The sequence below is a fragment of the Opisthocomus hoazin genome, chromosome 5 (assembly GCF_030867145.1).
Source record: "Opisthocomus hoazin isolate bOpiHoa1 chromosome 5, bOpiHoa1.hap1, whole genome shotgun sequence".
Lineage (NCBI taxonomy): Eukaryota > Metazoa > Chordata > Aves > Opisthocomiformes > Opisthocomidae > Opisthocomus > Opisthocomus hoazin.
In genome coordinates this window covers 57427203-57452031 of record NC_134418.1, presented here as the reverse complement: position 1 = coordinate 57452031, position 24829 = coordinate 57427203, and the positions used below count along the sequence as shown (strand labels likewise).

At 42.1% G+C, this 24829-nt stretch overlaps 1 protein-coding gene across 2 annotated transcripts in view; it reads right to left on the bottom strand.

Moving 5' to 3' along the window:
* Positions 1–3114: 3114 nt before the first annotated feature.
* The window catches only part of PPA2 (inorganic pyrophosphatase 2), a 39308-nt gene continuing 17593 nt past the window's right edge, over positions 3115–24829 (bottom strand). For both annotated transcript variants that reach the window (XM_075421400.1, XM_075421399.1), the window contains 6 exons: positions 23535–23661; positions 15699–15826; positions 13824–13909; positions 11350–11419; positions 4283–4322; positions 3115–3282 (listed from right to left, as the gene is read on the bottom strand). In XM_075421400.1, coding sequence (XP_075277515.1) covers positions 3254–3282; positions 4283–4322; positions 11350–11419; positions 13824–13909; positions 15699–15826; positions 23535–23661 — 480 coding nt within the window. In that variant the 3' untranslated portion in view covers positions 3115–3253. The remainder of the gene's footprint in view (positions 3283–4282; positions 4323–11349; positions 11420–13823; positions 13910–15698; positions 15827–23534; positions 23662–24829) is intronic.

Below are 24829 nucleotides of genomic sequence, written 5' to 3'. Positions count from 1 at the left end.
TGTACCACCACACGGGCAAATACAGCAGCTGTTCTCCACTCCACAAGAGCTCACCTCCAGCCAGAGTGATCTCATACTGAGAGGCTGCACATGAACCCAAGACACTAGGGAAACATTTACTCTATTTAAAACAAAAGACTATTGTATCTGTAGGTATAATGCTGCATGTACTTAGAATTCTAAAGTGTAAAAAATAAAGTATGGAAAATCAGTACTGTAAATGTATGTTTGATGTAACGTATCTCTTGACTAAAAAAAAAAAAAAAAAAGCAGTCCTTAGTATTACAGAATCACAGAATAGTAGGGGTTGGAAGGGACCTCTGTGGGTCATCTAGTCCAACCCCCCCGCCGAAGCAGGGTCACCTACAGCAGGCTGCACAGGACCTTGTCCAGGCGGGTCTTGAATATCTCCAGAGAAGGAGACTCCACAACCTCCCTGGGCAGCCTGTTCCAGTGCTCCGTCACCCTCAGAGGGAAGAAGTTCCTCCTCGTGTTCAGACGGAACTTCCTGTGCCTCAGTTTGTGCCCATTGCCCCTTGTCCTGTCACTGGGCACCACTGAAAAGAGCTTGGCCCCATCCTCCTGACACCCACCCTTCAGATATTTGTAGGCATTTATAAGGTCCCCTCGAAGCCTTCTCTTCTTCAGGCTGAACAAGCCCAGTTCCCTCAACCTCTCCTCGTAGGGGAGATGCTCCAGTCCCCTCATCATCCTCGTAGCCCTCCGCTGGACTCTCTCCAGTAGCTCTTCATCCTTCTTGAACTGGGGAGCCCAGAACTGGACACAGTACTCCAGATGAGGCCTCACCAGGGCAGTGTAGAGGGGAAGGAGAACCTCCCTCGACCTGCTGGCCACACTCTTCTTGATGCACCCCAGGATCCCATTGGCTTTCTTGGCAGCCAGGGCACACTGCTGGCTCATGGTTAACCTGTCGTCCACCAGGACACCCAGGTCCCTCTCCGCAGAGCTGCTCTCCAGCAGGTCCACCCCAAGCCTGTACTGGTGCATGAGGTTGTTCCTCCCCAGGTGCAGGACCCTGCACTTGCCCTTGTTGAACCTCATCAGGTTCCTCTCTGCCCAACTCTCCAGCCTATCCAGGTCACGCTGAATGGCAGCACAGCCTTCTGGTGTATCTACCACACCTCCCAGTTTGGTGTCGTCAGCAAACTTGCTGAGGGTACATTCTAACTCTTCATCCAGGTCGTTGATGAAGAAGTTAAACAAGACTGGGCCCAGTACTGACCCCTGAGGGACACCACTTGTCACCAGCCTCCAACTAGACTCAGCGCCGCTGATGACAACCCTCTGAGTTCTGCCATTCAGCCAGTTCTCTATCCACTTCACTGACCACTCATCCAGCCCACACTTCCTCAGCTTCCCCAGGAGGATATCATGGGAGACTGTGTCGAAAGCCTTGCTGAAGTCAAGGTAGACAACATCCACGGCTCTCCCTTCATATACCCAGCCAGTCATGTCATCATAGAAAGCTATCAGATTGGTCAGGCATGATTTCCCCTTGGTGAATCCATGCTGACTACTCCTGATAACCTTCTTTTCTTCCACTTGCTTCATGATGGCCTCCAGGATAAGCTGCTCCATCACCTTTCCCGGGATGGAGGTGAGGCTGACCGGCCTGTAGTTCCCTGGGTCCTCCTTCTTGCCCTTTTTGAAGATTGGAGTGACATTGGTCTTTCTCCAGTCCTCGGGCACCTCTCCTGTCCTCCAGGACCTCTCAAAGATGATGGAGAGTGGCTCAGCAATGACATCCACCAGCTCCCTCAGCACTCGTGGGTGCATTCCATCGGGGCCCATGGATTTGTGGACATCCAGATCGCTTAAGCGATCCCTCACACAGTCCTCCTCGACCAAGGGAAAGTCGTGCTCATTGTAGGCTTCTTCTCAAGTTAGTATCTCAAGTTTACGTTGCATTTTTCATACCACACCTAAACTCTGTGTACAAAACAATGCATAACTCTATGCAGACAGGAGAACTCCATCTACTCATAAGTGCTGAGGCCCACACTGAGATTTCCCAAGTGACTGGTGCTTATACACTCACTGGATAATACGCTAGAGGAAAGTCTTTAAACCAGGAAAATAATCTCCTTAAATCAAAGAAACATTCCCAAAGGCAAAAGCTTTCTTACTACTAACTTCTTCTTTCCAAAGAAGTTAGTTCTCTATGGCAAGCCACAGCCTAACTTTTCCAGTTCTTTATCTTCCACTTCCATCATGTGTCAGTAATATTAACCTTTTGTTTCAGTCATCAGCAAAGCAGACAATGCTCACCTTTGGTCTCAGTAACAAGCTGGATAAAACTGTCTATGTTATCATTTCCTCCCTTTCGACTTAACAGCTGGCTTTTTTTGGTTTTGTTTTTGTTGAACACTGTGGGCACAGACAGGTCAGATACAATCCCATAGTAGAAAAAGGGGCAGATATTTTTACCATGAAAGCACAAAGTTCAGTTCTATGTATTTTATTGACCTTGTCTCATTGAATGAGGAACTACCAAAAGCCTTCAGGCATACACAAATCTAAAAATGTAAGCTTTCCATAAAGAAAGTCCTTCCTGTGTGATGAAGCACACAAGTTATCAAAACAGGATGTAGTACAGAGAGCACATGTGCATCCTTACTTCAACTGTTATGGCATTAGCCCTTCCTAGTTGAATTAGGCTTTGGAGTTAAGTTGTATTTGTTTTTTTTAAAGCACATATGCTCTGCTCATAACTCTACGAAGCATGCAAAGACAACCAGGCACAAAAGTGAATGTGACTCAGGAAACAGTTCACAGTTGCATATTATAGCACAAGGTAAACTGCTAAGCCCATTACATAAAGATTATTGTCTACTTGAAAAGGATTACAGTCAGGGTGGACAGACAAGCCCTAAAATACAAATTAACACTGTCTTCTATGCACCCAATGGCTGGATTATTCCAAAATCTGGAGAACAAGGTTGAAGACAACTTATCTCCCATCTCATTTGATACTACACTTCATGAGTGGATAAGAGCAACTCTGGAGTTCTGAAATTCAGAAATAAACAGGCAAACAAGTCCTCCTGTTCCCTCTGCTCCACCCTGCACAAAGACAGACATAGAAAGGAAACATTCATTTCATAACATCAGTGTTTATTTACATGAGAGTTGGGAAGTCGTTTCAACAGGAACCCAACAATTAGTGCTTTTGCCTGTCTTCAAAAAAGGGATGGCTTTAAGATTTGGTGATGCAGCTTCAGAACACTGACGATCACTTGGGAAAAAAGTGCCAGGAATCAACTAAAAAAAAAAAAAAAATACACATTAAGAATTACATTAGTTCTATACAACTAGCCAGACACAAACACTTCGAAAAGCAACACTGTGCCCTTTCGGCTGTCTCCCCTCCCATAATAATACTGCTGGGTGAGCCCTAACCCCAGCCGAGGCAAACACAGCCTCGCAATTGTATCTGTTCCCTTCAACAGCCTGCCTGAAAGAATCCTGCAACAAGTTACAACACTGACCTGACTATCCCTGGAAAACATCAAAGATCAGGCAGATTATGTCTGGTTGTCTGTCAGAGGTCTGAGATGTATTAATTCAGTAAATAAATGCTATTTATTGGCATGCCATATAAGGGCAAATGGAATGCAACTTGCTTTCCCATGACATGGACTACACAGATGTTACTTTGCAAACAATCTGGAACTCAATTCATGTTTCTCTTCGGGATTCTGTAACTCCCTCCATCTCAAAAAGCACATGTCTTCTCTATAGCTCCTGCCAGTAGAAAAATATCTTTTTTTTTAAAGTAGTTAACAAAAATAAAAATGTAGGATGCATTCTTATTTCTTGAACAGTCAACAGTGAAAGGGAATTTTTTCTTTAGAATTTACACTTGAAAATTAAGTATGGCTATGTCACTTTTAGAAAAAGGGGCTGTTTATTTGCTTAGTCAGCTACTGTGAGGAATGACAAAAACTAACGCAAAGCAACCTTTCCCATTCAAAAAGGATAAATGTCAGCATTTGCCTTCCATGATCAGTGACAGAAAAACTTAGTCTTATCTTTTTACGTGAACTACACTTTCTCTCATACTCACAAGTAATCTCCCACAAACCACCCATGAATTTCTGCCCATATTCTGTTTAACAGGGGACAGGCATTACAGTCTGACAGGATAAAACTATTACCATTCTCATGTGCGCAAAACCACCTTTTTTTGTCACAGCAGTTTCTATGTCGATTTTTAAAGCAAATTATTAAACAAATCACATGGCATTTGGGAAAAACGTACCTTCTAGGGAAAAAGAATCTCCTTTCACAGGCACTGGTGCCTAAACAAAACAAACACAAACAAAAAACAAACCAACATATCAGTGTTTAGTTTCATAGGTAGCACCCAAACTCAAAGCTGTTTTACTGCTGAAGTCAAGAGAGAGTAATAAAAACAGAACTTTCTGTTGCCCCCACAGGACAATGCCCTATCTTACAGACTTTGTCTTTTCCCCCTTGTAGCTACTGCACAAATTTCTTGGTTGCTCACGAATGACAAATAAACACACTAACAGTAAGTGACAGATTAACATCTTACCTAATGTAAAGGAGATTTTCCTACTGTATTTTCTTTGAGGATAAGAGGATTTGCTGTTTGCATACTAAAAATGCCTTTCCAATTACACTATTACACGTTTCAGTATAAAAGTACGCATGTGAATATATATATACACACACAATTTACATATATGCAAACATTTTTAAATGAATGTGTAATTAAACTCTTCTACAATCCCATTTTGACAAGAGTAGGATTCAGTTCTGTGGAAAGTGACAAATCGTTTTAAAATTTGTGTCTGTAAGACCAGGTCCATTTCAAAGCTCGATACACCACTTTCACTCACAGTATCACACAGTATATCTTGTCCTGTTATTTAAAGTCCAAAATTAAAGCCAGCTTTAAGACCAGCTGGAAGCAACCTGCCTCACGTTGAGGACGCTAGTGACTTGCATAGCAACAATTCTCGACTGCCCTTCCATCAGCTCCTCACAAACAGATTTCCAACTGATAACTGATGGCAAAGAAGCAGAGAGCATCTCAGCACACAGAATCCTGCCACACTCACTTGCACAAATGAATAAAGTGCAAAAAACATGTGGATGTTGGCCTTTGCCATGACACAAGCCCACCTCAACTATGATTACCCAAGCAGACAACCCCAGGAGTAATCACTTAGGTGAACCATGCAAAAAAGAAACAGCCTGAAAGCCAGGGTTTAGAGTTGTTTGAAGCTTCAGGAGAACAAAGCTGCACAGTGATCACCCATGTCTTCCACACCAACAGGTGGAACCTCCCACCACTACTTCATGGCACGTGAAGACCTGAATGAAAACTTTGCAGTGTCCTGCAGGCAGGCAAACTGACCCAGAAGCCGCACAGCCAGGCACAGTGCAGCGCTCAGACTGAGCTGCATTGGTTTGGAATTCCCTCACGAGCCTCCCTGCCTCCAAGCAGGCACAGGGCTCGATCCTCTACAGGGCAGGTCAAAGCCTGTGAGGAAGGAAGGGAGAAACAGTATTCTTTTTCCCACTTTACCCAGGATAATTACCTGCACACGTGACTGGTCTGAAAGATGTGCCAGTACAACAAATGTAATCCAGGTCTTAGAACCATAGAATAGTTTGGAGTGGAAGGTACCTTTAAAGGTCATCTAGTCCAGCCCCCCTGCAATAAGCAGGGACATCTTCAACTAGATCAGTTTCCTCAAAGCCCCATCCAACCTCACCTTGAATGTTTCCATGGATGGGCCAACCTGTTCCACCATTTCACCACCCTCATTGTAAAAGACGTCTTCCTTATATCCAGTCTAAATCTACCCTCTTTTAACTCAAAACCATTACCCCTTGCCCTATGGCAACAGCCCCTCATGAAAAGTTTGTCCCCATCTTTCTTACAAGCCCCTTCTACATATTGAAAAGGCTGCAAAGTACTGAAAGGCGGTCTCCCCACAGCCTTCTCCAGGCTCAACAAGCCCAACTCTCTTAGCCTTTCCTCACAAGAGAGGTGCTCCAGCCCTCCGATCATTTCTGTGCCCCTCCTCTGGGACCCGCTCCAACAGTTCCGTGTCCTTCTTGTGCAGGGGGCTCCAGAGCTGGACGCAGCACTCCAGGTGGGGTCTCACCAGAGCGGAGTAGAGGGGCAGAATCACCTCCCTCGACCTGCTGGCCACGCTTCTCTTGATGCAGCCCAGGATACGGTTGACCGCGTGGGCTGCGAGCACACGTTGCCGGGTCACATCCAGCTTTTCATCCACCAGTACCCCCAAGTCCTTCTTGGCAAGGCTGCTCTCAATCCCTTCATCCCCCAGCCTGTATTAACACTTGGAGTCACCCCGACCCAGGTACAGGACCCTGCACATGGCCTTGTTGAAACACGGGCCCACTTCTTGAGCTTGTCCAGGTCCCTCTGGATGGCAGCCCATCCCTCAGGCATGTCGACTGCACCACTCAGCTTGGTGTCATCTGCAAACTTGCAGAGGGTGCACTCAATCCCGCTATGTCATTGATGAAGCTATTAAACAGCACCAGTCCCAGTATGGACCCCTGAGGGACACCACTTTTCACCAATCTCCATCCAGACATCGAGCTGTCGACTGCTACCCTCTGCGTGCAAGCATCCAACCCATTCCTCATCCACTGAGCAGTCCACCCGTCAAATCCATATCTCACCAACTTAGAGAGAAGGATGTTGTGGGGGACTGTATCGAAGGCCTTACAGAAGTCCAGACAGAGGACAACCATAGGTCTTCTCTTGTCCACTGATGCAGTCACTCCATCACAGAAGGCCACTAGGTGGGTCAGGCAGGATCTGCCCTTGATAAAGCCATGCCGGCTGTCTCGAATCACCTCCCTGTCCTCCAAGGGCCTTAGCATAGCTTCCAGCAGGATCTGTTCCATGATCTTCCCAGGCACAGAAGTGAGGCTGACAGGTCAGTAGTTCCCAGGGTCCTCCTTTCTACCCTTTTTAAAAATGGGCACAATGTCTCCCTTTTTCTAGTCACCCGGGACTTCATCTGACTGCCGTAACTTTTCAAATATCCTAGAGAGTGGCTTGGCAACTACATTGGCCAGTTCCCTCAGGACTCTGGGATACATCTCATCAAGCCCCATAAGACTTGTGCACGTTGTGGTTCCTCAGGTGGTCACGAACCTGGTCTTCTCTTACAGCAACAGGGACTTAGCTCCTGAATCCCTGCCTTTCAGTTCATCCATTTGAGAGGTGTGGGAAGAGAGGTCACCAGTGAAGATGGAGGCAAAAAAGCTGTTGAGTACCTCAGCCTTCTCCTCAGCCATTGTCACCAGTTTGCCATTCTTGCTCATCACTTTCTTTGACCTTCCTTTTCTGGCTTACATACCTGTGGAAGCCCTTCTTATTATTCCTAGCATCCCTTGCCAAGTTCAGCTATGCCTTGGCCTTCCTGACCCCATCCCTATACAACCAGGCAACATCCCTACACTCTTTCCAAGATAGCTGTCCCTGCTTCCAGTCTCTGTGCATTTCCTTCTTGCCCTTTATTTTGACCAGCAGGTCTTGCTTCATCCATGCTGGTCTCTTGCCATCTTTACCTGATTTCTTACACATGGGGATCGAGAGCTCTTGCACCTTATGCAAAGCATCTACCAGACCTTAACATCAGACCATCTCCTCTCTTTACAGTAAATTCAAAGCTTTATCTTGCAAGGCAGGAGAACCAGTGGTCACCGTGTATAAGCAGAGGCCTGCCAGTTTTGAGATAATTGCTCAGACAGTTTGAGATAAGACTCAGGACGTCCCCAGCGGGAACACATCAAAAACTCATCCCACTGAACCAGGAACCTCTTCACTCCACAACCCTTTCATTTGGAAGACCGCTTAAAACAAACAAAATAATTTTAAAAACAAACCAAAAACCACAATAAAACAAAAACCCCCAAAACCCCCAAGCAAAACCCCCATCAATCTTTTGTTTCACAACTGGCCACTGAACAGAAAATTCTGCTTCTAGTCAGTCCCAAATGGAAATGTCATCACAGAAAATATGCAGGGAGAAAGGCAGTTAACAGACTTCCTTGCTTAGATGAGAATTACTGGAAACACATTAGTAAGTATACAGATTCATATTTTGTTGGAGATTTTTTAAATTATCAGGAAAAGCCAAATATTTTCCCCTGTAAGACACTGTTCTGCATTTTATCAAGAGACTTAATCTAGCAAAGCTTTCCTAGTTCACTTTCCAGTATTCTAAGGGAAGACCTATGCAAGTCTGAGAAACACTGCTCTACTAACTATACATAGATCGTTTTGGAGATTTTCCAGCTTCAAAAGTCCTCAGCAGCTTCTTCACAGAGCAAGTGAGCAAGCAGCTCTCGCAATTAATGTTAAACAGAGGTTTGGCTGTCCTGGTCAATTTTACATATGGCAACACTTAAAAGACTGAAACAAACTGTACATCTTGGCACTAAGACATTCAGCTACAAAGCTCTATTCCTCCTGAATTTAGTTTTCAACATATACTAACACTAGAGCTGAGAAAGAGATGAAACAATTTTCAGAGGCTAGAGAACACTAGAAATTTTCACCATGAAGTGTTAAAACTCATTTGGGTTTGTAGTTGCAGGGGGCTGGTGTAATTTTGGCTGATTCAAATGTTCAGTATGTGTTCACATACACAAAGATTATCTTCTGTCTCTCTGGGATTGACTGGACATGGCAACTTCACCAGCTGCAGAATCATTTCTAGTTTGTCACCAATACAGATGCCTCTACACATGCCCACCGTCTAGAAACTAACTCAGTGGAGTAGAAATTCCCCAACACAGAGAAGCCATTCTAGTCCCACATCTGTAAAATAATCAAAGGTCAAATAACAGCACAATAAATCCTACCGAAATCAACAGGAATATCTTGAGAACTACCCAATCAAAATCTATATGAAATGCTGATTAGTGCACAATTTGGTAAGGATTTGTTTTCCATTTGGTTCTCAGTTATAGTTCTCTCACGTACCATAAAAATTGGTTCATAACAATACTAAATGTTGCCTTTTGGTCTTTTGTTTGATTGGTTTTGCGTTTTTTTGGAGGGTTTTTTGAGAACTCAATATACCTGATTTAAGGCAACTATAACCCACTCAAAAATTCCATAATTGGAGTCTGACCCAGGAAACAGAATTGCAGGTAACCAGCTCTCACTGCACACGTAGCTCAGAAATTTTGCAGTAGCCAAAATATGTGTCTCACTGTACACAAAACCTCTGTGTCAGCTTTCATTCTTCTCTTTTTATCCAAAAGTTAATAGATGGATATAAATTAGAATAAAATGTATCTGCTTTTCATTTAAAATCCCAAAACACATAAACAACAAAAAAAAACAAACCTCAGACAGACACTGGCATTTTCATTTAAAATTGCCACAGCCATTAAAATTCTGCAGCCAACATTCACGTACTTTCACTTCAGTTTGAGAGATGAATGCCTGACAACCAAAGTGGGCAGTGTAGTTTACTAGACAAAAAGATACCTGCTTAAAACGTGCAAGTCAACCTCCCTAGTTATATTTAGAGTTTGACTGTCCACTACTCATATTTCAAGAGCATTTTACTTTTTTTAGTTATCATAGATTGGAAATGGCATGCAGTATGAACAGTATTTAAGACATTACTGCATCTCTTCCCTGTCTGAAAAGTACCAAGAGACAGTAGCCTACAAAGGCACAATTAAGACTTAGACTGAACTGAAAAAGAATGATGGAAAGAAGTATGTGATGATAACTTCACAAAAACACTACCACTTAAAGAAAATAATGTGAGGCACAAAAAAGCCAGAAAGTGATAATATTTGATAAGAAGGCAAGCGCTCACAATGAAAAAGACATACAAGGTACCTACTATATGAACTGTTTTTACTAACCTCCCCCACCAAAAAACAGGAAAAATTTTGATTTGTTATTAGGAGACAAAATAAAGGATACTGCTGATTTAAAGAGGTATTTATTTACTCTATATGCTTCACAATACAAACAGCACAGAATGCAAAAGGAAATATTCCTTTGTAGGTTTGTCATAATCCAAATACATTTGAACTTGAAATTTCAATTGCATTTAGACACTCAAAGTTACTGGAAATTTGAAAGTACAGAGGAGGTAAATATTTGCTTATAGCTGTGACTGACATGTCTAAAAACATATTTAAATTCCAAAATGAGTTTTTATTTAATTTAAAACTTACAGTCCTATTAATCAACATTCACAAGTGCAACCATAAAGGTACTTTTAAAGAAGTGCTGAAAACAAGAGACCTGAGTAAGAAAAACAGTTAGGTTTGACACTTCTTTATGATTTAATCAACTTTTTTTGCAACTGACAGTCTTATTTGTTTGTGACAAAACACCACCCACGTTTTTACTGGAAATGCTGTTGGAATGTTAACTGCACAGAGAGTGGATGGTGTCTCCTTTAACACCTGAACTTGCATAACTACTGTGACTACTGGGGCAAAACACTGGCTGCCCAGGCAGACATGTACGTGTGCAAAATACCTGCCATGCTCATGTCGTCATAAGTACAGGCTTAATCACAGCATATGTCAAAAAAACAAACAAACAAACAAACAAAAAAAACAGTAATACTTGGGGGTACTTTCCTCCACGTAATTTCTGGTAACTTTGCTTAATTTCTGGCATCCAAACTAGCATATTTTAAAATGGGAGAAATTCTCCTCCACTCGCATTTGCACATGAAAGCATCAGACCCGCGGGACATTTTTCTCGCCTGAACAGGAAACCAGTATGTTTTGATTTTATGTGAATTTTCAGAATATGACAGGCATTCTTTAAGAAACATTCTAAAAAGCATTCCCCTCTCTTACAGCAACACATTTAATTATGCAAGTAGACAAACAAAGGATCCCTTTAGTGATTAGGGACTACAGTCAGCTAGTCAATGAGTTCTAACACTGGGTGGTAACTCATGGCAACAGGGGAGACACAGAAGACAGCAGGTTAGATACAAATAGCAGTCCATCTTGCTATTCAAGATCAGAAGGAACTGCACTGCAGATGGAGAAAGAGAAACAAAACAAAAGACCCCCACCAGAACAGCAATGAACCTGCCAGCAAGCACAATCGGACCACTGCAATGAAAGGTTTATATTATAATGCTTACATTTCCCTCACATCCTTTGTGCTCTTCCTTCTACTTTATGCTGTAAATTTTCATTTAAGGACCATTTCAGTTTTGCTACTTTATTTCAGTTTTGGAACTCTGAACCTTCTTTTCCTATTAATCACTTTAAAAAAAAGGGTAGGGAAAAAGTAATTACTATCCTTACCGACTGCACAATTGCTCGGGCATCCCCCTCACTGCAACAAAATGGACTGCCACTCATCAGAACGTTTGTGCTGAAAAATAAAATTTAAAATATGTTTTATCAATCAGTGGAAAAGAGACACATATAATTAAGTACCTATGGAAAAAACCCACCTTCACATACAGAGCTGAGAAACATGTATCTGCAAGAAATGAGGAAGTCAAAAGCACAAAGTAGCCAGTAATGCTGGAAGGGAACAAGGGTGTGTAGGGGTGTTCTTTCTTTCTTTGGGTTTGAAGGGTTTTTTACGCTATACAGTTTATATTAATGCAAGCAGTGCTCACACTCAGTGCTTCTGATAGCTAACTTGAGTACGGTTCAGAAGACCACAGTTAAGACACTAAATCCCCCCAAAAGTCAGTAGAGATAAACTGGCACGTCCTGAGGGAGTTGAAGAACACCTAGATGGCGAGCACAGATGCTCTGTCTCTTGTGCCTTGAAGGATGGCAGGCCACCCTTAGTTTGCACTAACTGCCTGCAGTATCTAACAAGAAGGAAAAAACAGGCCAAAATTCTGCTCTTACATACACCAGCAGAAATCTGTGCTGCTTCCAAAGAGCCAACAAACTCTGGGACCAAATACTTTGCAGAAATGTTTCCCTATGAATGTATAACCTTTCACACCAAAAGTGAGTTTGGTCATGAGTTTTTAAGGTCCTACACAGTAAACAGCAAGACATTAAATTCTTCAAAGCCAGACTGCAATTTAAATTTTGTCAATGTGAAGCTCAAAGTGCCCACGAAATGATCAAGACCTAAATTTGAAAATTATCCTACAGTATTCTTGCCATGCTAAAGTAGAACTACCAGCCTGTCCAACTGTTAAGGTTGGACCTTAAGCAGTTCCAAGCAAGAGAAAGTCGTATTTTCCCAGTAAAGCAGAAGACGACAGTGACTATCTGAGCACAGCTTACCCCACAGCCTTTGCCCTCTCTTTTACCTAACAGTAACTTACAGCCCTTGGAAAGTACCAGGCAAAGATATCTGCCTGCTCTTCAGGGCCTCTGGTGCCAGAACTGCCAAAGCAAACCAGTACGGAGAGCTTAGTAAAGTCCATTTTAGTTTAGGCCAAAGGCTAGTAAAGAACATTAATTTGGTGTTCTCATTCCAGAAAACAACTAAAAAACATGGAATGCTAAGCTGCAAAAGAATTTTGCAACAAAGCACTGCAGCACTGAAGGATTAAATAAACAGTGACAAGAGGATTTGCACAGCATACTGAAATTCTCCCAAAATGATCCCGAAGAAACATTCTAGGGCCATTTCTCGAAATTTGAAATAATCTATGCCACTTTTATATAATCCATATATATCTTGGAATCATTTACCAGCAGATCATCATCATACAAGGTGCAATGAGTCTATCATGGTCTATTATCAATTAATTATCAATTAATTTTAGAATGCACCCTCAGCAAGTTTGCTGATGACACCAAACTGGGAGGTGTGGTAGATACACCAGAAGGCTGTGCTGCCATTCAGCGTGACCTGGATAGGCTGGAAAGCTGGGCAGAGAGGAACCTGATGAGGTTCAACAAGGGCAAGTGCAGAGTCCTGCACCTGGGGAGGAACAACCTCATGCACCAGTACAGGCTTGGGGTGGACCTGCTGGAGAGCAGCTCTGCGGAGAGGGACCTGGGCGTCCTGGTGGACGATAGGTTAACCATGAGCCAGCAGTGTGCCCTGGCTGCCAAGAAGGCCAATGGGATCCTGGGGTGCATCAAGAAGAGTGTGGCCAGCAGGACGAGGGAGGTTCTTCCCCTCTATTCTGCCCTAGTGAGGCCTCATCTAGAGTACTGTGTCCAGTTCTGGGCTCCCCAGTTCAAGAAAGATGAAGAGCTACTGGAGAGAGTCCAGCGGAGGGCTACGAGGATGATGAGGGGACTGGAGCATCTCCCCTACGAGGAGAGGTTGAGGGAACTGGGCTTGTTCAGCCTGAAGAAGAGAAGGCTGCGAGGGGACCTTATAAATGCTTACAAATATCTGAAGGGTGGGTGTCAGGAGGATGGGGCCAAGCTCTTTTCAGTGGTGCCCAGTGACAGGACAAGGGGCAATGGGCACAAACTGAGGCACAGGAAGTTCCGTCTGAACATGAGGAAGAATTTCTTCCCTCTGAGGGTGACGGAGCACTGGAATAGGCTGCCCAGGGAGGTTGTGGAGTCTCCTTCTCTGGAGATATTCAAGACCCGCCTGGACAAGGTCCTGTGCAGCTTGCTGTAGGTGACCCTGCTTCGGCAGGAGGGTTGGACTAGATGACCCACAGAGGTCCCTTCCAACCCCTACTATCCTGTGATTCTGTGATTATCAGTCAAAACCACGAGTATTGCTGTCACCTCAAAGAACAGAATCTAAGCAGTTTATCACAGCTGCCACATGTTGAATGCCATCAGTACTAGCACAATACAAAGAGGAAAAGATGTGACTGGATACTTACCGATTAATAGTACCTCCATCAGCTTTTTTATGAAGCAAAGCTTTCCAGTATTCATGGGTGGATTTAATAATTTCAACCGCAAAATCCTAGTACACATCAAGGAAAAGTTTTATGATTTAAAATGTTATTAAACAGAAAAAAGCCACAGAACTAGTTTATTAAAACATACCATTTCATGTGTTATTTTAACGGGTCTCCTTTGAGGCCTCATTAAATATCTGGAAAATATAACACCCTTTTTATGAAAAGAAACAAACGTCAAACTTCACTATCTGTCAAATAGACTGGCAACACATTCAGGACTTTCTCCTCAGCCTGCATCCAGAAAACACAAGAGACTGCACAAAAAAACCAAGAAATCAGCACTAGATGCGAAACAGACACCTACAGCTGTAGAAAGCTGATCTCGGTCCTAAATGGGACAAAGTGTGTGAGCTATGACTCCTCTGTTACACGAGCACATCAGGGTCAGAGTTAAGGTTTCCCCTCTAGTGGCAAAATTTGCCTTTACTTCATTTATTGCCCAATCATACACTTAAGCATTTGCAACAAGGTAACATGTCAGCTGCTTAACGGTTTTTCTTTGTTTAAAACAGAAGTAATATTGGGGGTGGGTGGGGACAAAAAAGCTTCAAAAAAATAAAATAAGCCCTCGGTGTCCAGATGATGGTATCTAGACTGGCTTTCAAAAAGCTGCCAACAGAACATTCACATTTCCTAACAAGGAGTGACTTGGCAAAATGCCACTGGAACATTGTGCACTTCACCAGAGCTGCTGGAGCACATCCACAGCCGCCTCGCCACATCCTGGGTCTCTAGAAATACTTGAGAATTATTCAAGTGTTCCAACACAGCTAGCTCAGGTCATTTAGTGCCTCAAGCCTGAACTCCAAAGGCCTTACAGGGATATACTGTTGCTGCAGAGCGACACTGCTCTACAGACCAGGAAAGTCTCTAACAGCAGTCCCTGGAAGAACAGGGGAGAGACCAGGTTATGAAGCCTTATAACTCTGTAATTGATTGATTTAAAAAACGGTTTTAGTGCAGAGGGGAGTCAGGGCACCTCTTTACCCAGACAAAGCATGTGAAGTTGCCTGTGCTGGTTAGAAGGCAGTTGATAACTTTCATAGCACACTGCAAAGCTGAGCTAGCTGACATACAGACACCATTCATTAAGAATCTGTGATTCTTTTGACAAAAATAGTCTATAGAGTGTGCAACACATGATTTGCAAAGCACTTTTACTCAAATCACACACAATTTCTTCTGAAAAAATCCAGGTATTTTCTTCAGCAGGGTCTATTCCCTGCTGAAAGGATGTCCACTCTCCTTTCAAACACCAGCCATTTTTACTGTAGATAGTTTAAAATGTCATTCATTTTTTTGTAAAAAAGGGAAAATAAAATTTTAAGCCTGCAGCCAAAAATAGCTCAAATGTTTGTACACAGAATTACCATGAAAAAGTATACCTTGAGCAAATACCAAATACGAAAAAATAATCTATCTTAAACTGTACAGCCTTAAAAAAAGTCAGGAAAATTTATCAGTCATCAGGACATAAAAAATACCTGAAAAGACAATCTGTTCATTCCTCTGACGGGGAGAATGAAAATGCTGTGAAAATAACCTACAAACATGCAGATGCGTGTGTAAGCCTCACCAGGATTAGGACTGAAGACTTCCTGTAATAACCTAAGCACTTTCCCTGAATAAAATGGAAGGCAGCAAACATTACTTGTTCCTAGCCTATCCAAAGATCCCTTGTATAAAATTTCTTTTTGTTAAACCTCCTCCTTTGCAATTCCAAAAGTTCTAGGATCTAATAAAAAGGCCACATGATAGAAAGATGCATCTTTAATTTTGGATTATCTTCACCTTGTCTTTAAATTCTCCATTGAAAGCGAACTGATTTTCTGGTTTTCCATCAGGGACTTTATATAATCGGAACCAGTCAACCGTAGCCTCGAGGTAACCTGGTTTGTGCTTCCTGACATCATCAATACCTGTAGATTCAAAAAAAAACCAAAAAAAGTAGAGTACTGGTCATTTTTACTCAGTTTTTGTAACGTTCATTTTTTAAAGTCTCATAAAGGATCTGCAAGCAATTTGATTTCACTGAGCACTTTCACAGTCATTTGGGAACTTCACTTTATTACATTAGCTGCCCATAGTTGATTTCTTGTGATTTCACAACCACACTGAACAGGTAAACCACTTGCCTCCTGCCCTTCATTAATTAAGACCCAAAGGCACAATGAATAAAAGGACCATACTTGTGATAGAGGAAGAAAATGCCATATTTATAGGCTTTCTCCTTAGTAGGTACCTCTTGCAATACCTAGATTATTCAGTGAGGTAGTTTTTTCCCCCCAGCAACTGCAGGGACTACAGGCATTTTTTTGATAATGAAAGAATAGCTAGCAAAAATAATTCAAACACATGGATTTTCAAACCAGCATCTCAATAAAAAAATACAGGTTTGACTTCTCAAAGTTATATTAAAGGCATTCCTTTGTCACCTTACTTCCAAATTCAACCCATTAGACACAAGACACATACATGCCAGGAGCGCTAAACACTAACTCTGCCGGTAACCCCGTGATATCTGCATGCTCGCAGCAGTAAGCCAATTCTACCTTTACCTCTGTCATCCTACCATGCAAAAATGGAACAGGACACAGAGAGGAACACGTGCCATTTGAACGACACCTTTGGAAGGCAGAGATTAACACCGTCCCATTGGGTACAGAGTAATTAAACAGTCACACAGTAATTCTGCTCGAGGGCTATACTGCTCTAGCAAAGACTCAGTTCATGATCTTAAACGTTTACTTCTACTGTGCACATCAGATTTTACTGGGTTGCCCTGTGAGACTATCATCACTCCTGTCACTTGCAATGAGGTCGCCTTATCAGCCCCCAGCAAATTAACTCTCTGGCAATAGGTTTACATGGAAAACCCTTCAATATCATTTTAATTGATTTTGATACAATAAAGGATTTTGTTCTTTCTAGAAGCCAAGTACCCTTTGTAGCTGGTGTAATCCTTCTCTTTCCATCTCTTTCCCTCCTACAGTCACTTCTGATGTAGATGGGAGCTGACTTTTTATTGCTGTGCTTTGCATACAGTCTTCCAGATATTTTATAACCTGACTCTGCCCTGCCCACCTTCCACGGTGTTACTCTTCTCTAGTGTTTTGCAAGTCACTTGGTCCTTTCTCTCTTCCTGATTCCTTGGCATCTAATCCTATCTCTTGCTCTCTCTCCATACTGCTGGGCTACTTCATTCTCTTCTCCCATTGATCTATCTCACTCACTGACATCTCCAGGTTGGCAGTGATTCCTGACAGATACTCTTCTATCCAGTTCTATAAACAGATTTTCATAGTTGCTTAGTCCACAGGAATGGCACCTAGTCACGTGCTTTCCATCTTTAAGTGCCTGTCTTTTTAAATCTAGTCTGTGAACCTGAACATTCAAGTATTTCTGAAGAGAAGAGTAAGAGAAGGGAAAAAGTCTTGTGCTACAGACCATTCAACTCTCTGTAGACCACCAAGAGAGATGACATGTGGACTGAACTGTGAGACCAAATCTATCTGAGAAGATATGCTGAGTGTTCAATAGGCATCTGATAGCTGCCGCTCCCCAAATTCCACTGTATCATACACTACCCAAAGAATAAAACATAAAACTTTAAAGAACTCTATGCAAATTTATGCTTCTGCACACACTTAATCGGGCTACGTGTTTACGGACTCGTAGTAAAACACATTTTGAACTTGGCTGCTGGCCATCTGCCTGTAAAGGATTAGGGACTTTCACTGGCAGAATCCCAGAAAAAAGCAAGGGCACATAAGGCTGTGCTAGAGGCAGGTCTTCTAGCTGGAACACATGTTTAGGAGTACAAGAAGCCTTTCAGTATGGGGGGTGGGTGGGTGAAACCAACAAAGAAGGGATGATCTAGAAAAGGCTGGGGTCTTGGCTGGAGGCAGGATGCTTCCTATGGGCACTAATAAAACCGCAGCTCCAATTCAAATCGGTTCCAGGGCTCCAGTGTATCATCCTGTTCTCTCCAAACAAGTGAACATCCCTCCTCCCATCTTGAGTCCTTATCATCTCCTCTTGTGAGGTCCGAACTCACACTTTCTAATACCTGTTGCAGAGACAGTATCTCCACAACTCTGTGAAGCTAAACAGGCTGCCGCAGCAATTTCCTTGGCTCCCAGCAATCGATGAACTCCAGGTCTCCATCTCCACACATTATTTAAATTCAAGCATATTTTCTCAGACTGCTGCTCCTTTTTCTGGTTCCTGTTCCAGCAAACTTCTAACTTCTGCTGCTTCTCCGTTCTTCCTACTTGGTTACCATTTGCCTCCTATTCCCATAAAAGCTGTTAATCAAAAACGCTTTATTGTCTACTAACTGACACCCGGGCCTTTCCTCATCTGTTGTTCCTTATTTACAGGCTTTGTTTATATTTCTTTAAAGGACTCGAATATTAGAATAGGCTTTAGGGCAGGCTTTCACTACCTCCTTTAGAAAGGGATGATCATCTTCAGGGATAGAATCATCTCTCTGAATTTCACCCCCTCTTTATTGGAAAATTTTACCTTTGCCAAGGTAAAATGACTACACAGAATCAAGCTACAGCATTATATGGCCTCTAAAGTACGGCTACTGTATATTCTGGTTTTGATGACTTAAAAGGGGGGACAGTGGTTGCTTTTATTTCCTTGGTTACTTGCAAGTTATTCTCCTTCATCCCCATGCTTCACTTCACTATTCTTTATTCTGAAGGGCAGCTATTGGGCACCAAATGAAGTTTAAATGGTTGAAGAAAAAAAAAACCAAACAGCCAAAACATCTGTATTAAAACATGAGTCAGTGGCAAGCAGCAGGAAAAAGTGCAACAGTACAACCCCCCCCCCCCCAATCAATCCTGTTGCTGAGGAGTCTGCACATAGCACAGAATATAAGGAAAACAGCAGCCCCTGCATCAGTCAACAGTGACGCTACCTCTTCAGTTCATTAACAGGCACCATAGAAAAGCTTGAAAGATAGTTTGTCCTCCACTTTGAAATCCAAACAGCATCTTTGGGATATCAGGAGGAAGAGAAAAATATACTCAGAAAACAGAAGAGTAAGCAAAGAAAGGTAACAGTAAAGATTACGATAAGTACTACTGTGATTTACTGCACTTCTATCTATAGAATATATGCATATTATGACAAAAAAAATAGTTAGATGTCCTTTCTGCAACACACACTGTTAGACACTTCTTTCAGACCCTGCCTGCTTACCTTCCCTTACAGCTCTACACTCACACTGACGTCACAAGGGGCTGAGCAAGTACGGAGTAGCAGGCATGTACCTGGCCTAATGTGGTTTCATCTCTGCAAGCAAGCCCTGCTGAGAGTGCCAGAGCAGAAAGGTCAGGCTCCTGCAGGTACATTATCAGCACGTACCCACTGTGCTCTAGGTGGTCATTTCTTTATACTGCCTACATACCACCATAGGTACTGTTTTTCTGGGAACCAAAGTTAAGCACCAAGGGTTAAAAAGAAGTGTCTAATCACATTAAGGGTTGCAGTTTAGTCTCAATAAGGAAAGTCTCCACAGGCTGGCACAAAAAACTGCTGCTAGCTCTCTGTCAAGGGAGTGAGCCAATGCAAATGCAGATCCCAATTCTATCTGGCTTTACAAAACAGAGCAACAAAAGCATTTGTACAAAACTACCATTTTTAGTACAACAGATGCTGCTTCTTGCAAGCAAAGCTAAAACAACATGCTTGAAGCAAGCTTTCTAAACAAGGTCTGTGGGAAGAGAGGACATGTGTTTTTAATAACATCTTATAAACATTTACAGGAAGCAGCAGCTACATTCCATATAAAGGCATTTGGTGTATTTTGTGCAGCATGGTGTGAGGGGGTAGGAGGGGAGCTTGAGTACAGATAATTAATCTCTTTACATTGAATGCTTACACAAATCCACAACAAAGGTTTTCAGGGCCTCTGCTGCTCCTCTGCATATAAATACACTCACATGCAAGGGTCTATAACAATATATAGTACAAAGTATGCAATATGCTTTGTTTTTGCCATTTAGGGTTTGATCACTTAACTCAAAAAGCCAATCTTGAGTTGCACATTGGAAAAGAAGCACGGCAACACAGCACAGTTAACTATACCCGTCCCAGCAAATGGTAGCACAACAAAGCTGGTAGACGTCATCGACTGCTGTTGAATATACCCATGCACCTTTCCAGTGAGCAACAGCAAAAAAAGGGCTGCTAATATTCCAGGCCGGTAAATCATCTCCAAAATGCCATCCAGCCTACATTTATCCAATTTGCTCAGGGAAAGTAACATGACCTTTTGAGAGTGAGACTTTTCATAAGCTGTTTCAGACACATTTCCTGCTTCAACTGCCAGCGATTCTCAAGACCTCTTGTCCAACATGAAGATACCATATAGATGTAAATAAAATTACAGCGCAAAAACATCTCTGATCCTTTCCAAGCCCAACCTTGTAAAGCACATCAGATATATATGTGAATTCAAATATATTAAATTCAATCCAAATTATGAGATAAGCAAACAAGCACTTTCCATTCCAAGAATTTGCTGCTTCTCCTGGCTAGTATTTTACAAAAACAAAACAAACAAACAAAACCCAACAACAACAAAAAAGCAGCCAGGCATATTACACCACCAGGATTTAGTGTTTCAGTGCGCAGGGAGCTTTTAAGACCTTTCCCAGACTTGCTTGGTCTGAAGTTCCTTTGCTGGTCCGCTAATGGCCATCTGCCTAGCAACTGCCTGTGCAGAAAGACAGCACAGTATTTCTCGGGTAGCCAGAAAGACAGTTCTTACTGAAATAGGTAAATCTGAAGATGTCCAGTTTCAGTCTAAAAGAAACTTTCTCATACAGATACCTGCCTCTGACATGCAGCTTGTATTTGGATTGAGATTGTCCCCATGCCCACCCAGTATTAACTGCTACAATTTCACACAGATTACCTTCCAAAGTCAGTCCAAAAAGACACTAAGCCCCTGCTATTTCCACCGATGACACAGTTCCCACTTAAATAGGTGTTAAACATTGCTTATCATTCTTGGGTATTGTCACCATAGAGTTTCTCATTGCTCTGTGTGAAAGAGCGAGTTCTAGGCAGGGTTTCCAATTTAAACCAGTATTTATCAATAAATGCCTGCAGGACACAGTACACTGGAGCGCTATGAATAAACAATGAGAACTGCTCACAAGTTGGGACTGCTCAGTTTTAAGTTCTGCGAAGTCTCAGAAAAATCAATTGCACTTATGAGAATGATCACAATCCCAGAAGGAGAATATAGAGTACCTGCGGTGTCCTTAAAGCAGCAAGAGGAGTTAACACACTGCACGGGCTCAGGATGGGGTTTGCAAGTAATCACCACTCTGGTGTCTCAGAATTATCTTTTCCAAATGTTCACTGGGGGCTGTACACATACTGAGCTGAAAGCAAATGTGATGATTCTCAGTCCAATTTGAAACGTTTAGCAAATGATACAAAATGACTGGACAGACTTAGAAGACAACACTTAACCTCATCTTCCCCTAGGAGGCCACCACCATAACACAGCAGCATGTCAATTATTGAGGGAGATACCAGTTTTATCTGTAGCTGCCATCCCTTTATACTGAAATAATTAACATCCTTGGGAAAGGGGAAAACCAAGTATGAAAGGACATATTGTACTGCCTACTCCAACAGATTTGTTTGTTTTCAGACTGAAGAAGGATTGCTGTTAAATACTGCAAGCTAGTCATGTTTTCACGTTTTGTGAAAGCAGATGGGGGCTTTTTTTCCCCCCCTTTTTCTTTCTTTTGTAAATCCTGGACTGCAACTCCAATCCCAAAGGGAAATCATATTAAACTGGATAAGTATTTCTGCACTTCCTTGAATCTCAGGAAGACAGTTCTCTTCTTGAAGTTTAGCATCTGTTCTCTAGTAAGAAAGGATGCACACAGGAATCAACGATAGGCAAAGGTTCCTCCTTCCCTCCTTTTTTTTTCTCTTTTTTTTAAACAGGACTAAAACTCTTACTCCCCTCCCAAACAACCTAAAGCTATAACACAGCTGACATAGCAGTCATTACCCAAAAAAAAAAAAAAAAAAAAAAACCACCAAAAAAAACCCCAACAAACAGAGAGCTTTCAGATAGAGCTACTATGCCACTGGGTTAAGTAGCTAAAACCATCCCAGTTTTACCCCTGCTTAGTGGACTCCTGAATTCTCACCCACTTCTCCAATTAAACTCTCTCAGAAATTAAGGAAAAAAGGTAAGGGTTAAACAGAACAGTGTATAGAAATAAAGTGCTGATTACTTGTCTTTTAACTACTGACACTTCTATAGCATTTCACTGCACATTATAGAGAGGATTAAATTGTTACTAACATTAACAGCAAACCATTACTTACTATTTCCTTAAGCTGAATTTCTTAATCTCTAACTGTCAAAGTAGTTAAACAGTCATAAACACCATGTAGTAATTCATCTGCCCATTATTTTAATCAGCACCAACCCAAGAGTTTCCTTTTCCTCATTTCCTCTTCTCCCCTTCTTTCCCCACAAGCCAAGTATTCTCCATGTGAAAGCAACCTGCAAGAAAACTGAAAATGAAGGGCCAGTTCAGTGATATACTTACTTTACATCCAGCAACCAGGAAAATGCCTCAATGGCTGAGAAACATAAATACTTAAATAGCTGCTGGATAGTCCTATTCCTACAGAAAGGCTACTCAGTGCCTTGGTGCTCCCTACCAAAAAAGAGCAGGCTCTAATCATACATACCTGATGGTATATATGGTTTGTGGTCTCGTAACAATCACTAACTTTTAGACAAGCCTCATGATTCCCAGTAACAGTCTATTTGAGGAAGTGAACCTCCAGAGAAAAGCTGCACTTTACACCTGTGCTGTAAAAACCTAACTCCCTGCAGTTTTAACACATCTATGTCATCTTCTTAATGAACAGTCTGCAAGCAGAATTACACCTCATGCTATTCACATAGGCACATTTTAGTACTTTACTTCCATTTGGATACCAGAAGCATGGTCACGAGAAGAACAAGTCTGGACAGGATACTTTCCCCTGAACAGCTAGTCATCATCAAATCTGATATTAGGGTGAGCTGCACTAGCAGTTTGCTTTGCAAGTTTTCAACCTAAAAGGTGAAACCTGATCATTCACACTAGCCAACAAACCATGGAAGTAACCCAGTTACAAGTGACAAAACATTAGAAACATACAGCCCTTTTCAGAATGCAACACAATGCCTGCAAATATAAAAGGAACACACAAGGAAAACAGCAGTGTGCTACATAATCTGAGTGGGTAAACATGCACTATCACACAGGAGATAACCCTGTAATTTTAAGAGGTCACTTTCTAAGGCAGTTGTGTTTCAGAAGTCAAAAGATTTTCTGCATGACAGATCCTCTTGAAAATCCAAGTGAACCTTTCCAAAAGCTTAGTGTGAAAGCACATATGCCCTCCTTGAAGAAAGCACCTGATGTAAACAACAAGAAAAACAAAACTAACAAACAAACAAAAAGTCTTCCCTTTCCTCAGTCTGCCTCTTCTTGTTCCGGGTGGCCTCAACTCAGGTACCATTCTGCTGTGAAAGTTGCTGACGTAACTTGCATTAAGAAAGATTAAAATACTTGCCATGGATTTTCTGAGCATCTGGGTCATCCACACTGATAGCAATTATCTTCCAATCTGTCTCTCCTTCATCAAGAAGAGCTAAAACACCCAAGACCTTCACCTGAACAATCTCACCAGAAGAACGAATCTGAAACAGAACATAATCACACAAAGATGTGGAAAACACTACACAGAATTTCTCTTTACCTTATAGACAATAGTTCTACTACATTTTTGACCAGCAGTGAACAAAATTGCAAGATAGATGTGTAAACCCAGTACACATCTATTTAACATTACTAACCTTTCTCCCACCACTGCTATCCAACCCTCATTTCTCCAGTCAGCATTTATTTAAGCACACAACACAAGCTAGAAAAATTGTCCTTCTCTTCTACCCTACTTCCCCCACACCTTCTTGATCTTCACCCCAAACTGCAAGTCAAAAGTATCTCATACTTCCTGCCTCTTGACTCTCTACTTTCTCAACTCCTGGTCTTAATCCATCTCTTGCTGTTCCTTCCTCTAGACTCCAATATACACATATGAACACACAACCCTTCCCCAGAAATATCAGCACAACCTGTTTTTGCATTTTCTTGGGAACCTTCTGCCTACCAGATAATATTCCCTTTATAGCTCTTTCTGGAACCCTTGAAATTCAGCTTTAGGTTCCTTTCCTCAACTAAAGCCACCTTCACTGAGGTCACCAATTAAATTTCTCCTTACGTAAAATATCCTAAGAGATCCCTCTTCCAAACTCATCCATTTCATAATCCCATCTTTGATACTACAGAGGATTGCTCCTTCCTTTGCTGCTTCCACATACGTAGAATTTACTTTCAGTGAGCTAAACTTTTCCCCTACACCAACATTTTTTTTTGCTGTACATCTTTTTCATCCACTGACTCCATGTCTCATAACTCTGCAAAACTGCAACAGTTTCCCATCTTCTCCTCTAGAGCAGAGGGCTCTACTTATGTTTGCATCCAGGAGAAAACTCAAACCTACCTCCTCCGCAGGTCTGACCTTGCAATTTTATGTGTGTGACACTGCCCTACTTCCTCATCTTTCAGAAACCTATTCCTATCCGCAGTATTGCTAACAGGGGAAACAGAAACAAAACATACCCGTCCTCAAAAACCTTAATCCCCTCCTCCCTCACCCAAAAGTCACTGTCCAGACAACAGAACTTCAGGGTGGTGTTCTCTTATTTTGCCTTTCATCTAGTACACAGACTTTACCAAATTCTGCTTTTTTTTCTCCTTTTATAAAAATCTACCACTTCCTTACCTATTTCCTCCTCAGATCCTCTA